This window comes from Salmo salar, chromosome 20 (genome assembly GCF_965601325.2).
Source record: "Salmo salar chromosome 20, fSalSal1, whole genome shotgun sequence".
Taxonomy (NCBI): domain Eukaryota; kingdom Metazoa; phylum Chordata; class Actinopteri; order Salmoniformes; family Salmonidae; genus Salmo; species Salmo salar.
In genome coordinates this window covers 55,614,322-55,629,990 of record NC_138310.1, presented here as the reverse complement: position 1 = coordinate 55,629,990, position 15,669 = coordinate 55,614,322, and the positions used below count along the sequence as shown (strand labels likewise).

Sequence of the window (15,669 nt, the reverse complement as noted above, 5' to 3'; positions counted from 1 at the left end):
GCGTGCATCATTTACAATGGCAAGAAGACCAAGACAAATGGATGCATATGCTGTGTTAGCTTTGCTACCAAATCTGAATGAAAACGACTGATGGGGAAGAAATTAATCCTGACGACATCTCTGATTATTCTGATTCTGTGCCTCAGTCTGAACTTAGGCCTCAGTGTAAGTGTCAAAATGAGAGAATGGTCTATGCTCAGAGAAGGGACGGCACCGTTTGCATAGAACGAGCTGGTGACAATGCTACTGTCCGATTATCAGCACAAAATGTTATCACAGAGAGAGCAGGCCCTAAGACATCAGCAACAAACTCACCAGCTTTCGCTGTTTATGTGACATGCTCTAACTGATGCCATTGCGTGAAGACGCACACCATGTAAGCACAGGCAGACAATAACTGACTTTTTGCCTGCCATCATATCGACACTTACAGTATATTCATTAAAATGACATTTTCTTTTGTGATGATTTTCACTATTTACATTTACGTCATTTAGCAGACGCTCTTATCCAGAGCGACTTACAAATTGGTGCATTCACCTTATAATATCCAGTGGAACAACCACTTACAATAGTGCATCAAAATCTTTTAAGGGGGGTTAGAAGGAGACCTTTATCCTATCCCAGGTATTCCTTGAAGAGGTGGGGTTTCAGGTGTCTCTGGAAGGTGGTGATTGACTCCGCTGTCCTGGCGTCGTGAGGGAGCTTGTTCCACCATTGGGGTGCAAGAGCAGCGAACAGTTTTGACTGGGCTGAGCGGGAACTGTGCTTCCTCAGAGGTAGGGAGGCGAGCAGGCCAGAGGTGGATGAACGCAGTGCCCTTGTTTGGGTGTAGGGCCTGATCAGAGCCTGAAGGTACGGAGGTGCCGTTCCCCTCACAGCTCCGTAGGCAAGCACCATGGTCTTGTAGCGGATGCGAGCTTCAACTGGAAGCCAGTGGAGAGAGCGGAGGAGCGGGGTGACGTGAGAGAACTTGGGAAGGTTGAACACCAGACGGGCTGCGGCGTTCTGGATGAGTTGTAGGGGTTTAATGGCACAGGCAGGGAGCCCAGCCAACAGCGAGTTGCAGTAATCCAGGCGGGAGATGACAAGTGCCTGGATTAGGACCTGCGCCGCTTCCTGTGTGAGGCAGGGTCGTACTCTGCGAATGTTGTAGAGCATGAACCTACAGGATCGGGTCACCGCCTTGATGTTAGTGGAGAACGACAGGGTGTTGTCCAGGGTCACTCCAAGGTTCTTAGCACTCTGGGAGGAGGACACAAGGGAGTTGTCAACCGTGATGGCGAGATCATGGAACGGGCAGTCCTTCCCCGGGAGGAAGAGCAGCTCCGTCTTGCCGAGGTTCAGCTTGAGGTGGTGATCCGTCATCCACACTGATATGTCTGCCAGACATGCAGAGATGCGATTCGCCACCTGGTTGTCAGAAGGGGGAAAGGAGAAGATTAATTGTGTGTCGTCTGCATAGCAATGATAGGAGAGACCGTGAGGATATGACAGAGCCAAGAGACTTGGTGTATAGCGAGAATAGGAGAGGGCCTAGAACAGAGCCCTGGGGGACACCAGTGGTGAGAGCACGTGGTGCGGGCCGTGCCGGAGATGCCCAGCTCGGAGAGGGTGGAGAGGAGGATCTGATGGTTCACAGTATCAATGGCAGCAGATAGGTCTAGAAGGATGAGAGCAGAGGAGAGAGAGTTAGCTTTAGCAGTGCGGAGAGCCTCCGTGACACAGAGAAGAGCAGTCTCAGTTGAATGCCCAGTCTTGAAACCTGACTGATTAGGATCAAGAAAGTCATTCTGAGAGAGATAGCAGGAGAGCTGGCCAAGGACGGCACGTTCAAGAGTTTGAGAGAAAAGAAAGAAGGGATACTGGTCTGTAGTTGTTGACATCGGAGGGATCGAGTGTAGGTTTTCAGAAGGGGTGCAACTCTCGCTCTCTTGAAGACGGAAGGGACGTAGCCAGCGGTCAAGGATGAGTTGATGAGCGAGGTGAGGTAGGGGAGAAGGTCTCCGGAAATGGTCTGGAGAAGAGAGGGGATAGGGTCAAGTGGGCAGGTTGTTGGGCGGCCGGCCGTCACAAGACGCGAGATTTCATCTGGAGAGAGAGGGGAGAAAGAGGTCAAAGCACAGGGTAGGGCAGTGTGAGCAGGACCAGCGGTGTCGTTTGACTTAGCAAACGAGGATCGGATGTCGTTAACCTTCTTTTCAAAATGGTTGACGAAGTCATCCGCAGAGAGGGAGGAGGGGGGGGGGGGAGGGGGAGGAGGATTCAGGAGGGAGGAGAAGGTTGCAAAGAGCTTCCTAGGGTTAGAGGCAGATGCTTGGAATTTAGAGTGGTAGAAAGTGGCTTTAGCAGCAGAGACAGAAGAGGAAAATGTAGAGAGGAGGGAGTGAAAGGATGCCAGGTCCGCAGGGAGGCGAGTTTTCCTCCATTTCCGCTCGGCTGCCCGGAGCCCACTATCAAGCACACCAGACATAACTTACTTATGTTTTCATAATTTAACCGGCTCTAAAGGTTTGCATATGCTACACATCGAAACACAAAGAAATGTTTTTGTAATTTATTATAGCCGTTTAAGGACGTGTAAATGTGGCTAATTTTGCCAACGTCGCTCGTTTATTGATGGCGCCGGCTGTGACAGGTCGGATCTGCATATGGATGTCCGGTAAATTAAAATATTCCCCCTCATGTTGTCCGGTGCCAAATTTTCCTAAAGAAAATTCTGAAATGGCATATTGGTTTTATGAGGATTTAGAATATTCGCATGAAAATCTGTTGCCAATTGGATGGAAACCTAGCTATAGACACCTTCAAGACTCTGGCAAGTGCTGTAGTCCAGTTTCACTTTGATTATGCCATCATATCATGGTTTACCAGCAGCAACCAAACATCTAAAGAATAAGCTACCAGCCAAACAAGCTTCTAAGAATTGTACTTAAACTTCCCCTCTGTCTATCTATGTAATAGTATGAGTCCCTGACTTTGTGGAATCCCGGTCACTTTTAAAAATGTTTGTGTGTATATGTATTTTAGCTGACATAAAATCAATCAATCCAAACTGTGCAGCAGCCAATTGATGAATGGAAAGAGACAGCCGTTACAAAACACCAAAAAATGAGATTGCCAAGTCTTCAATACTGGGTAAGCCTACAAGGTAGGGAGGGATGCATTTTCTGTTTGTCGAGATTTACATAGTCTTTTACTGTGGTGTTGAAAACGAAAACCATGATATTGAAGTGCCCTAAATAGTCGGTATTGTCATGATCGTCGTAGTGAATGGACCAAGGTGCAGCGGGTCGAGTGTCCATCTTAACTTTATTTGTGAACACTTAAACAAAACAAGAAACGAACAAACTAACAGTCTTGCAGGCTAAATGCTGCGGTGCATAGGACAACCTCCCACAATCCCCAAAACAAACATACTCCTAATTATAGGACCTTCAATCAGAGGCAACGATACACAGCTGCCTCCAATTGAAGGCCCCAATTCCAAAACATCGAATTAAACACCCTAGAACAGACATAGAAAGATACAATATAGAACAATGACCAAAACCCCGGAATACATAAATCAAATGCCCCTCTACATAAACACACACTCAAAACCATATAAAACAAATACCCCCTGCCACGTCCTGACCAAACTATAATAACAAATAACCCCTTTACTGGTCAGGACGTGACAGTACCCCCCCCAAAAGGTGCAGACCCCAGATGCACCTAACAAAAAATATCTACAAAATAAACCCCTAAACTAAAGGGAGGGTGGCTGCCGTGCTACACCCCCCCCCCCCCCCCCCCCCCTCCCCAAACCTCCTACAGTGGAGGTGGCTCAGGCCTTAGTCCCCCACCTGACCAGTCCACCCCTACTGAATACCTTTGCTTGAAGCATGTCACCGTAGACCCTGGACTGTACTCTGGGTGCTCCGGACTGTGGGCCGACTCTCTACGGGGCACTGTCGCCGGAAGTTCTGGCCGAGGCACTGTCGCCGGACACTCTGGCCGAGGCACTGTCGCCGGACACTCGGGACTGGGCTGACGCACTGGAAGCCTGGTGTGTGGGGCTGGTACTGGAGGTATCCGACTGGAGACACGCACCTCAGGGCTAGTGCGAGGAGCGGGAACAGGACGTACTGGACTGGGCTGACGCACCTGAAGCCTGGTGCGTGGTGCTGGTACTGGAGGTATCAGACTGGAGACACGCACCTCAGGGCTAGTGCGAGGAGCGGGAACAGGATACACTGGGCCGTGAAGCATTACTGGCGGTCTGGAGCATACAACCCCTACGGCCTGAGTGCTCACTCGAGCATGGCACTTGCGAGGGGCTGGAATCATTTTCACCGGACTGTTCGTGCGCATAGGCGAAATCGTGCGCAGTTCCGCATAGAACGGTGCTCCTCTGATCCTCTGTTCCCCATAATAATCACAGATAGTTGGCTCAGGTCTACTGCCTGCCCTAGCCAAACTACCCGTGTGCCCCCCCCCAAACTTCCTAATCGGCGCATATATAGCCTCATACCGGCGCCGCTCTGCCTTGGCTGCCTCTATCTCCTCCGGTGGGCGACGGTATTCCCCAGCCTGGTGCCATGGTCCAGCCCCGTCCAGAATTTCCTCCCATGTCAAAAACTCCCGATAGTCCACCTGCTGCTCCTTTCTCTGCTGCTTGGTCCGTTGGAGGTGGGAGGTTCTGTCACGCTCGTTGTAGTAAGTGGACCAAGGCGCAGCGGGTCAAGTGCTCATCTTAACTTTATTTGTGAACACTTAATAAACAAAACAAGCCACTAACTAACAGTCTTGCAGGCTTAATACAGCAGTGCATAGAACAACCTCCCACAATCCCCAAAACAAACATACTCCTAATTATAGGACCTTCAATCAGAGGCAACGATACACAGCTGCCTCCAATTGAAGGCCCCAATTCCAAAACCTAAACATAGAATTAAACACCCTAGAACAGACATAGAAAGATACAATGATCAAAACCCCGGAATACATAAATCAAACGCCCCTCTACATAAACACACTCAAAACCACATAAAACAAATACCCCCTGCCACGTCCTGACCAAACTATAATAACAAATAACCTCTTTACTGGTCAGGACGTGACAGGTATGCTTTGTTTATTGGTTGTGTGGTGCATTGTCACAGAATCCTGTTGGTGGAAAATTGTTGCATTGACTTTATATAATTATAAATATGGCATCAAAAGGAAGTAAATCTGATTTCCCCCTAGCTGATCATTGTCTGCAGCCAGCTCTGGCTGGGAAGTAATGAAACAGTGAGCCAGTGATGCCAACTTAGCAACTTTTCAGAGTAACCTGGTAACTTTTTTTCAAACAGCACCTAGCAACAAATTTAGCTACTTTTAAAAATGTATTTGGAACTTTTAGCAACTTTTGAAAAGTGACTGAAACGCTAAAATGCATTTTCCCTCTAAATGACACAAAACCGATTTTCTCTGTCACACACAGTCACAACACACGTGCCTGACTGCAAAAGTGCATTGTGAGTGAAGTCAGCAGCAGGCGCTCAGCTCGTGCACAGGCAGCAGCAGGCCAGCAGCAATTTCCGCAAATTGTAAGTCATTGTTGGCTGACTACAGCAGCAGTAGTATGCATTCGACAAGACAAACCCAATGACTATAGTTAATCACAAATGGTTGATCTTGAACAGAACTTACATCAATCAACATGTCTCAATCAAAATTGTACAGCCAGAAGTACAGGAAAGTTGGAGTCTGTACCTGAATTTAAAGGGTGGCTGAAGCCAGTAATTGGGGAAGATTGTCAGGCATACTGTGCGTACTGCAAATCAGATATGCTTGCAAAAATGTATGACATCAAAAAACATTGTGCTACAGCAAAGAATAAAAATAAATCAAAACCGTACAACCCCACAACGCAGTCTACATTACCACAGTTGGTTAAGAAAGTGGATAACTGCAAAAGCGCAGAAGCTACTATGGCAATGGCCATTGCGGAGCATTGTTCCCTGCTAGCATGTGACCATTTAGGTATGGCTTGCAAACCTGCCTTTTCAGATTCTGTGGCAGCAACAAACTTCCAAATTCACCGCACCAAGTGCACAGAAATAATTATGGAGTACTGGCTCCTTATTTTATCAAAAGGTTAACATCAGATGTGGGGGATGAGAAGTTCAGTCTCCTTTTGGATGAGTCCACTGATGTCAGTGTCTCGAAATACCTGGGTGTGGTGATTCGGTATTTCAGTGCTAAAAAAAGAACCGTTGTGTCCACATTTCTTGGGCTGGTTGAATTGGAGGGGGGCGATGCCAGATCAATAGCAAAGGCGGTAGTTGAGTTTCTTGAGAAGTGTAACCTTAAGGGTATTGGTACTGATAATGCGTCCGTGATGACTGGGGTGCACAAGATTTTAAGGGAAGAATGTGCATTGCCCAATTTGGTACTCATCCGCTGTGTGTGCCATTCTTTACAATTGGCTGACAGTGCAGCATCCAAAGAAACCATCCCTAGGAGTGTTGAGTACTTAATCAGGGAAACCTACAACTGGTTTTCGATTTCCCCAAAATGGCGCGAGGCGTACAAAGCAGTGTATGCCACCATTAATTGTGGCCAGAAACCCCTGCAGATCACCGAAGTGTGTGCCACACGTTGGCTATCGATTGAGCCTGCGGTAACTCGTATATTGAGCCAGTGGGAAGAACTGAAACTCCACTTTGAGGTGACCAAGGCCAGTGAGCATTGCTACATGGCGGATGTGCTCCACGCCATGTACGTGGACAAGACCAACTATGTCTACCTGACATTCTTGAAATCAATGCTGTCCGATGTACAAGTTGCAGTGAAGTCATTTGAGGGAGAGCAAATAGATCCTGTCAAGCTTTTGGACAATCTGGTACTCTTAAAATCAATTTGCAGCAGAGTAGTCAACTCTATGGCAAAAATTGATTTCCTGAAGGATGCCATTGATGGACATCTCAGTCCATCACCATACCTTGGGTACCTTTTCGAGAGCACGGTGTACCGACTCAGTCTTGCGCTAGAGGACAAAAAGGTATTCGGAGACGGTGCATCAACTACATTGTTGCTTTAAGCAAGGAGCTGCAAGCAAGACTCCCAGACAACCTTGAAGCCTTGCGAAACATGGCCTTGTTCAGTGTTAAGGAGACGCTAAAGCATAATAAAGGCACCACTGAAATTATTAAAGTAGCTGAGCTACTGGAATACCAGCCCCAAACAATTGATAAAATTGTTTCCCAATGGAGAAACATCCATCTGTTTAGGTGGGACTCAACTGAAAATACATTCGAGTTTTGGAGGGAAGTCAATAACTACACGGACTCTTCCGGGTAAAATCCATTTGAAGAACTGTGCAAAGCTGCACTCGCTGCCCTCTCCTTGCCACACTCAAATGCGGAGGTTGAACGGCTGTTCAGCCAAATGAATGTGGTCAAGTCAAAGTTAAGAAATAGAATGTCTCAACTCCATACTCCTGGTGCGGTGGTGGCAGTGTGTACTGCAGTGTGTGCGAGAACAGTGGCAATATGTGGAGGAAATCATTGAGCAGCTAGCCAGCCAAGCAGCACAACAACCTGGAGAGAGCTGGAGAGATGCTAGCGCACACATCATTATTTGAGTTAAGTTGCTTGTTCAATAAGATAGCATATATACCATGTTATTAGCTTGTACCTATAATTGTTGATCAGTTAGGTAGCATGTTAACTACCAATACACTGCTTAAAACTATAATTGTTCAGAATGTGTAGGTTTACTAGTTGAAAAGAAAATAAATAAAATGTAATTGTTCAATAATGTGAAATTGTTTAATAATTCAATGTGTTGTGTTTAAAAACAAAATTCTGATCATATAAAATGTGTTGTGTTTATATTACTTTTACAAATAAAAATATGATAATAAACAAACAAAACTAAACTAACAAGTCAAATCATATTTTTCGCCGAGATGGCCAGTCAATTTGAGTAACGTTACGTAATGATGCAGTTTTACGTTATTACGTAATGACATCTTCACCCAATGACATCACAACGTCATTTAGCAACTTTTAGCAACAAATCGACCTGCCTCTAGTAACTTCCCCTGAACATTAGTTGGCAACACTGGAGTGAGCTCCTCTGTGGTGGTCGGAAAACCCTCAACCTTCTTGATCCTAGCTCTGTATGGCATTGACAGTGCCACAAAAGCATGTTGACGTGGCAAATTCGATATCCACGTTTATAAACACAGGGTCACTACAGTTGTTATTTTGGGTCGTAAACATTATTATGAGTTAATTATGAGGGGGGAGGGTGTTCCATTTAATTTACAGTACAAAAGGAGGGTCATGTGAATTATCTTTATTGTTGGGAAGAGGGGTGCATCTTTTTTTTTTATGACACCTTGAGTTGGACCAGCCCATCCCGCCTAAATTTTGATCTGTCCCTAACCTTAAATCAAGACCAAGAAGCAAATGTTTGTTTTTATGAATTTTTACGATATAGCCACATTGACTTTGTGGCCACTGTAACCACTAAAAATCCACGCCTCGACCCGGAAGAACATGTGACGTATGCCGTTCGAGTTGTTTCAGGTCAGTCGGACAACAACACTGCTAACAGCACTAGCTACACTTATTTTGTAGTTAACGTTACATAGCGTTAGGTCAACTTGGTCAATAGAGCATATTCACAAAGATTTGTAAGTGCGTTGTGAGTAAGACAAAAATGTCAATTTTGCAAGAACAGATTGGATACATTTTGGAGATAATGGTCAGCGCGACTGTTACAGAAATTAGCAAAGTTATCGAGGGTTCTGCCTCGTCTGAAGTGCCAACAGGAGAGAACGCGAGTGAAACCCCAAACGAACAGGTATATCTGTTGATTTGTGTGAAGTATGGCATTTTGTAAACCAGCCCGCTAGTTAATTGCACATAGGTTGCAGCCTCCACCCTGTGGCGTAATCATTACGCCAAAACCTTTACTCCAGACGGAAAACGCAAACGAGAGTTGCTATTGGATACATTCAAGAAGAGCCCTCCCCATTTCGTTATGTTTGATTCTTAACGATGCACTATGCAGAAATCGATCCGCCATTTCCTGGTTGCTAAAATTCTAATACTTCGCCTAATTTCAGTTTGTGACACAACACAGTATAGTGTAGAGAATTGTACCATCTTAACCGCTGTGAAATATTTTTCATAATCCAAAATATTGTTTGTAGCTGGTGTACAAAAGTAAAAGATGCAGAAACTTAAGCACTGGAAACAAATAGCTCACATAGAACAGATCTACTGCTTCTTAGTCTTGTTTTCAAGGAGCATGACAGATCTATAACGCATGCCTTTGCAGTTGAATGTAAACTGTTTTAGGTCCGGTCCACGGGGATACCAGTGTATTGCCGGCTGCATACAATGCGTTTGGATGGTAAAAATGATACCATAAAATACCAGATAAATATCTGGCTACATTCTAAGCTGAAGACCATGATTAGTTGATTATTGCTGGGGCAAAAGTGTGTCACCAAACTGGCCCCCGAGGACTGGAGTTACCTGTCCCCAAAGAAGAGGCGAAGCCAGCGGGGTAACTGGGCACAAAAATCTTATCTCAGCAGGTGGCATTTTTAACGTTGTTGTATGGAGGTCAATGAGTATCGAATTTGGTTAAAAGCACATTGAATGGCTTATTTGCTGTGTGGCTTATTTGATCCAATAGATGTTTACTGATATAAGTAGGACACGTCACATCCCGGCAACTTTGCGCAGTGCCTGGTTGTCATTAGTTACCACAGCCACAAAGTCATAATCCCGCCTATTTCATTGTTACAGCGGCCACTATAGTATCTGGTCAATATAATACAATCTGTGCCATCCTTTAGCCCAGGGCCAGCATTCTGATCGTACATCAAATCACATTTTATTGGTCACATACGTGTTTTAGAGAAGTTTGTGGTCATACACACATCCTTAAAAAACATAGGTGCTGGGTTAATAAAGAGTACTAGTATAGAACAAGAAGGCCCCCACACTGTTAAAGCTCCCAATTCAACGCTTTGACAGCGTTTCTATCCGAAACGGATCTTCGTCAGGTCAAACACACTGAGTGTTCACATCCCAAAATATACACCTTTCACCTCACATGACCATTGCGGACATGACGCATGGTGGGTGCCAAAACATTTGCATATCTCTAATAATTAAATAATGAGATGGGTACATGTAATGGTTCCATAACATTATATATATTTACAGAATGACCAAGCGGGTAACCGGTAAGAGTCAAAAGTAAATCAAAGTAAAGTAACATATTCAGGTAATCAATTGTCTGATCTCAAACTCTTGATTCAGACCTTTAGGAGACATGGTACACAAACGCTGAATCCAATACAATTCTCTTCTCAATAATAGATTATCAGATGTTTTTGCTGGTGTAGCGAAATGCTTGTGCTTCTAGTTCCGACAGTGCAGCAATCCAAATCCAAATATTTAAATATTGATCATTTATTTGACCGAGACGTCCCTACAGAAAGACTCAATCTCAGATAAATCATCCGAGCGTGTGAAACGGTGCCCCTCTGTATCAGTATTTGTAGCCCATGTATGTGATGCTGTCTGGACAAAAAGAGTATGGCATGTCATAATCCTTTTGGCCAGACAGCATCAGATACTTGGGCTACAAATACTGAGACAGGGGTGCTTTTTCAATCGCTTGGATGTTTTCTCCGGTGATATGGTAGTTTCAGCCACTTACGAATTGAAGGAAAGTTGTCGGGTACACTGTTCGGACGCTGGAATTTATTTTTGGACGAACGTGCGAAGGTAACTTACTTGATGTGTATTGTTTGACAATCAGATGAAAGCATGACTGGTTGTGTTCATGCCACATTAAAAGGTAATACATTTTTACAGTTTAAATGACATGTCTTTACTATAAAACCCACACTAGAACCGGTAAAGCAGTCATTTGGACTGCTCATTAATTTTTAAAGTCATGCCCCTCTGTCATTGACTTATTAAGTCTATAAAACACACTGTTGTTGTTAATCTTAATATCACAAACAGAAGTAGTATTATAACCAGTTTTAGGAGGGCGTATCATTTTAAATGGTTTTCCCCCGTTGCCCCTCCTCCTGACAGTAGGGCCTGCGCCCCTGCTCCCAATAGTTGAATGTGCCATGCCCAGTTGATAATCACCCCGATGATTACCTCAACTGAACCTAAACTATACCAAAACTAAATTCACACATCACAACAGATCAAATAAATGACGTAAAGTAGGATGGGGCAAATGCGTGAGTTGATGAGCGAGGGGAAGCAGACAACGCGTAATTGTGTAATCACCACTTGTGAATTAAGAACAGGGCGGCCATTCTATTTTATTGATCTATTGTAATTATAATCAGTCCGAGTCCAAGCAGTCCTATCAGTCAACTCTGGCCTTGGAGTACACAGTCAGTGAGGGCGTGCATCATTTACAATGGCAAGAAGACCAAGACAAATGGATGCATATGCTGCGTTAGCTTTGCTACCAAATCTGAATGAAAACGACTGATGGGGAAGAAATGAATCCTGATGACATCTCTGATTATTCTGATTCTGTGCCTCAGTCTGAACTTGGGCCTCGGAGGTGTAAGTGTCAAAAAGAGAGAATGGTGCATGCTCAGAGAAGGGACGGCACCGTTTGCATAGAAAGAGCTGGTGACAATGCTACTGGCCGATTATCAGCAGAAAATGTTATCACAGAGAGAGCAGGCCCTAAGACATCAGCAACAAACTCACCAGCTTTCGCTGTTTATGTGACATGCTCTATCTGATGCCATTGCGTGAAGACGCACACCATGTAAGCACAGGCAGACAATAACTGACTATTTTTGCCTGTTATCATATCAACACTTAAAGTATATTCATTAAAATGAAATTTTCTTTTGTGATGATTTTCACTATCAAGCACACCTGACACTTATAATGATGACTACTGATGTTTTTATAATTTAACCGTGTATGATGCTGACCGTGTGTTATGGTGGTTGGGGTATTTTTCTTATAATGATGACTACTGATGTTTTTATAATTTAACCGTGTATGATGCTGACCGTGTGTTATGGTGGTTGGGGTATTTTTCTTATAATGATGACTACTGATGTTTTTATAATTTAACCGTGTATGATGCTGACCGTGTGTTATGGTGGTTGGGGTATTTTTCTTATAATGATGACTACTGATGTTTTTATAATTTAACCGTGTATGATGCTGACCGTGTGTTATGGTGGTTGGGGTATTTTTCTTATAATGATGACTACTGATGTTTTTATAATTTAACCGTGTATGATGCTGACCGTGTGTTATGGTGGTTGGGGTATTTTTCTTATAATGATGACTACTGATGTTTTTATAATTTAACCGTGTATGATGCTGACCGTGTGTTATGGTGGTTGGGGTATTTTTCTTATAATGATGACTACTGATGTTTTTATAATTTAACCGTGTATGATGCTGACCGTGTGTTATGGTGGTTGGGGTATTTTTCTTTTGTTATAAAAAATCGTTTACCGTGTTCCAACACACATGCTTTCTGTTCCATAGTTATAACAAAAGGCACTCCACAAATACAATTGATTGAACACTTGAATTACTGCGATATGTTTATTTATCCTACAGTAACAAACCAATAAATTATTTTGTGTTATTTGGAAAAACAAAATGTCTTCATGTTCTGTTACCTAAGACCTTCATAAACACAACCAAATGATCATTTTTGCGATAGCGTATATGAAATGTATTAATTACACTGTTTGAATGTTTGTCTGAATGAGTCATAATTGCCAGAAATACTTGTCAGCTACGTTTTATAATGATAGCTAGTTAAGTAAACTGAAGTTTGTTGTGTGAATAATATAACCTGTATGCCCTCAACTTGCTTTTGTTCTTTTCTACAGTTGACCCAGTTAACCTCTTTCATGGAGATACTGGCTAAGGAGGCTGTGGACAAAATCCACAATCTATTCAACGAGTGCTCCGCTGTTCTGCTTCTGGAAGTGTCTCAGAGTCAAACTGAGAATGAGGACTTGAAGAAGAGGCTAGACGCAGTTGAGACCGAACTGAGGACTGTCTTAGAAGGGAGCGGAGGACAAGAGAACACATCTGCCAATGGCTGCTGCGGTGAAGTCAAGGTCATCCACCAGTTAAAAGACACTCAACCAGGTGAGACTTGGCATTATTTCAGATAGGCCATCAATCTGGTTTTAGATTGCTTTCACACACTGTTACTAAAACCAGTTCTTTTGAGTTTGATGCAAACCTTTTGACTGCAATCTTTTTCAGGCTTTTGCACTGGTGATGCAGAAGTGAAACCACCCCCCATCTTCCACCTGTGGAAAGGGAGACTTCCCTCAACTGTAAATGAGGTAGGTCTATTTGCGTAACTGACAATATTCTGTTAAAGGTTTAGTTCTTGGAAAGCTGTCTGGAATTACTAGGGGGTACAGAAAGTAATAACCTATTTACTTGTCTGCATCTGTATCACACAAGTATCATTATGCACCATTTGGTACCAATTGTATTTAATTATTTAAAGTGAATAGAAGAAGAAGCATTTCATCCCTTTGTGGTGATTTCTGTTGTATGATATCATCATACATAGATCGGACTCTAAAACTGCTTTCCCTCTCCGTCTCAGCACTCCAACATGGAGGACACGATCAACTCAGTTATTATCAAAGAAGAAGGGTTGGAAGAGTACCTGTACAGCAGCACATCAGACCCAAGTCATTTTTTAGAGAGCCAGGCCCAGGGGGTGAGTGACCCAGAGAACCCTGCAGCGGACCCAAAGGACGAAGGCGGCGACACAGGGCCAAAGCGTTTGAGAAAGCCAAAGATCACAGGGGCTCGTTGGGCAAAGCCCAAAAAGGGGAACAATCTTAGCTGCAAGCACTGCAGGAAGACATTCAGCAAACTGATCCAGCTGAAAGTTCACCTGGCAATCCATGCAGCAGCGGAGAAACCTTTTATCTGCCAGCAGTGCGGCAGAGGTTTTTCCTTTAAACGCAGTTTGGATGCACACCAGCTGCTTCACACAGGAGAGAGACCGCACACTTGTGGCGACTGTGGTAAAGCTTTCACCCTAAAGCAGCTGCTCAAGAATCACCAGAGACTCCATGCAGGGTTGAGACTGTTCCGCTGCGACGACTGTGGCAAGAGCTTTAACCGGGCTCACGGTCTCAAGATGCACCAGATCGTCCACACGGGAGAGAGGAAATATAGCTGTGAGATCTGCAAGAAGAGTTTCAGCATACCAGGAAATCTCCACAGGCACCAGCGTATACACACTGGTGAGAAACCGTTCCGTTGCGATACGTGCGGGAAAAGCTTCAACCAGGCAGACACTCTGAAAGGACACCAGCGGATCCACACAGGAGAGCGGCCATTTACCTGTGAGACATGCGGGAAATGTTTCATTCAAAGAAGTGCTCTGAAAATGCACCAAAGAACCCACGCAGGAGAGAGCGCCTTCCTCTGTGTGGTGTGCGGGACAGTCCTGGCTTGCGCCAAGTCTCTCAAGACACACCTTCCGACCCACACAGCAGAGATGCCTTGTATGTGCTCATTGTGCGGTAGTAGTCTCAGTTCTCTTGCTCACCTTACATCGCACCAGCAACTCCACACTATGGAGAAGCCGCACAGCTGTGGCCTATGCGACAAGAGCTTCAAGTCGCTCAGCTATCTGAACATACACATGAAAACTCACACTGGGGAGAGACCGTTCACCTGTGACGTGTGTGGAAGGATGTTCACTCAACACAGCAGCCTGAAAACCCACCAGGCAGTCCATACTGGGGAGAAACCTTTCAGCTGTGAAACGTGTGGGAAATGTTTCAGCAACGCTGGGAACCTCAACAGGCACCAGCGGATACACACTGGAGAGAAGCCTTTTACCTGTGACCTCTGTGGGAGGAGCTTCAACCAGGGCAACAGCCTCAAAGCCCACAAACAAATCCACACAGGAGAGAAACTTTACATGTGCGACAAATGCGGGAAGAGTTTTTCCTACCTGAGGAATCTGAAAGATCACAAGTGTTACTCTATCTAAAACCAATAGGCATAGCTTCTTATTGCGATGGACCACACTTGGTTTGAACAATTGTCTCGGCATTAAAAATGCATTTATAGGTCAGTGAGTGGCATACTAACATATGAAGTGTACTGATAACGTTGGTTGTCAAAACAGCCTTATTCAAAGTATTTCATTTTCAAGGTGACTTGTTTTAGAAATCAACTTTGATTTTGAAAAATGAATAACCAGTTGCCTGTGTTGGGTAGAAGGACTTGGATTGGCTGGTGGTCCAGTAACTGTTTAGTGGAGCAGAGCCTCATTTATTTGAGAAGGATATACATCTGTAACCTTTCTTGTCTTGTGTACCTTTTATTACTGTTGTTGTCTCCTATTTGTAAGCTAATGGTAAATAAAACTCTTGAAATGAGTCCTTTGTTTGTGTGTGTGTGATATATATATATATATATATAGAAGCATTACTTGTTCTTGCTATCTGTGCATATAGTTCCTCTAACAGCTGCAACATAATATTGAGCAAATTAAAGGGTTATTGAGGGAGAAAGAAAATTGTATTTAAGGGAGTGGCTTGTCAGTAGAGCGAAACAAGCCTGAAACTCTGAAGACAGCTTGCAGTCGAAACGTTGGTTA

The 15,669-nt window shown here is 44.2% G+C and overlaps 1 protein-coding gene across 1 annotated transcript; it reads left to right on the top strand.

The window, feature by feature from the left end:
• Positions 1–7,995: 7,995 nt before the first annotated feature.
• Positions 7,996–15,448, top strand: LOC106580876 (uncharacterized). The gene is made up of 4 exons (XM_014162397.3): positions 7,996–8,844; positions 12,908–13,172; positions 13,293–13,375; positions 13,648–15,448. Exons 1-4 carry the CDS (start codon positions 8,701–8,703, stop codon positions 15,055–15,057), a joined length of 1,902 nt encoding a protein of 633 aa, XP_014017872.1. The 5' UTR covers positions 7,996–8,700; the 3' UTR covers positions 15,058–15,448.
• The last annotated feature ends 221 nt before the right edge of the window (positions 15,449–15,669 follow it).

Coding starts and splice junctions, on each gene's coding strand:
- LOC106580876 (XM_014162397.3), top strand. CDS start 8,701: ATGTCAATTTTGCAAGAACAGATTGGATACATTTTGGAGATAATGGTC. Junction 8,845..12,907: donor GTGAAACCCCAAACGAACAG/GTATATCTGTTG, acceptor TCTTTTCTACAG/TTGACCCAGTTAACCTCTTT. Junction 13,173..13,292: donor GTTAAAAGACACTCAACCAG/GTGAGACTTGGC, acceptor AATCTTTTTCAG/GCTTTTGCACTGGTGATGCA.